Raw genomic sequence first — 904 nt, forward strand, 5'->3', positions numbered from 1 at the left:
CAGCGGCGAAACATACAAATGGACGAGTATGTGAGAGACGGGATTGAACGGGAGAAAAGGCAAGAGAGAGGAACAATGGTGGATCGTAAATTGGAAAGAATCTTTGAAAAAAGACTCACTGTGGTGGTGGAAATTGAAGGTGAGGACAAAATAACGATGATGGAGCTGCTGACGAAAGTGAAAAGAGAGTGTGGTGAAGTAATTGGATGCAGGTTCAAGATGGAGAAAAGCTACGAACTCACGATGAAAGATGAAAACGGGAAAATAAAGATCATGGATGGACTGAAGATCAGGAATAACATAATAGCAGTGAAGGAGTTGGGGAGCGGAGAGATGGTGGTTTCTTTTATTAATTTGCCGACATATGTTGAGGACGGGGCGATAATGGACAAGTTGAGAGACTGGGGTGTGACACCGGCTTCTCAAATAAGACGGCGATTGTGGCCAGGAACGGACATTGCGGACGGAACAAGATATTTGAAGGTAAAATTCACGGAAAAAGTGAAGTCTTTACCCTATTCTACTAAGTTCGAGACGGCAGGGGGATCGGAACATTTCAGAGTCATTCATGATCGGCAAGTTAAAGTTTGCCGACTGTGCATACAGCCGGGGCATATTGTGAGAGATTGCCCGGTGTTTATATGCTACAGATGTGGGAGTCAAGGACATTATGCGCGAGAGTGTACAGAGCAACAGCGGGAGCAGCAACAGGAGCAGACGGGAAGAGGTGCGGATGAAGAAGAACAGCAACGGAGGAGAGATGGAGAGGGAGAAACCACGCCAGGGTGGGATGGAGTGGAACAGAGTGGAGATCGGGAAGCTGGAGATGAAGAGGAGCGGATGCTGGATGACGAGGAGAGAGGTGAAGATGGAGAGACAGTAAGAGAGACACCTATGAGTGATA

The 904-nt window shown here is 47.3% G+C and overlaps 1 protein-coding gene across 1 annotated transcript; it reads left to right on the forward strand.

Moving 5' to 3' along the window:
* Positions 1 to 75: 75 nt before the first annotated feature.
* LOC147820435 (uncharacterized) lies at positions 76 to 879 on the forward strand (the record flags this gene model as incomplete). Its single annotated transcript, XM_087172536.1, has 1 exon — positions 76 to 879. A coding segment is annotated over exon 1 (804 nt), but the record flags the coding sequence as incomplete, so codon positions are not given.
* Between the last annotated feature and the right edge of the window lie 25 nt (positions 880 to 904).

The sequence above is a fragment of the Seriola lalandi genome, unplaced genomic scaffold, assembly GCF_002814215.2.
Source record: "Seriola lalandi dorsalis isolate HSWRI2012SDOR001 ecotype SW California unplaced genomic scaffold, Sedor1 jcf7180001957272, whole genome shotgun sequence".
Classification (NCBI taxonomy): Eukaryota; Metazoa; Chordata; class Actinopteri; order Carangiformes; family Carangidae; genus Seriola; species Seriola lalandi.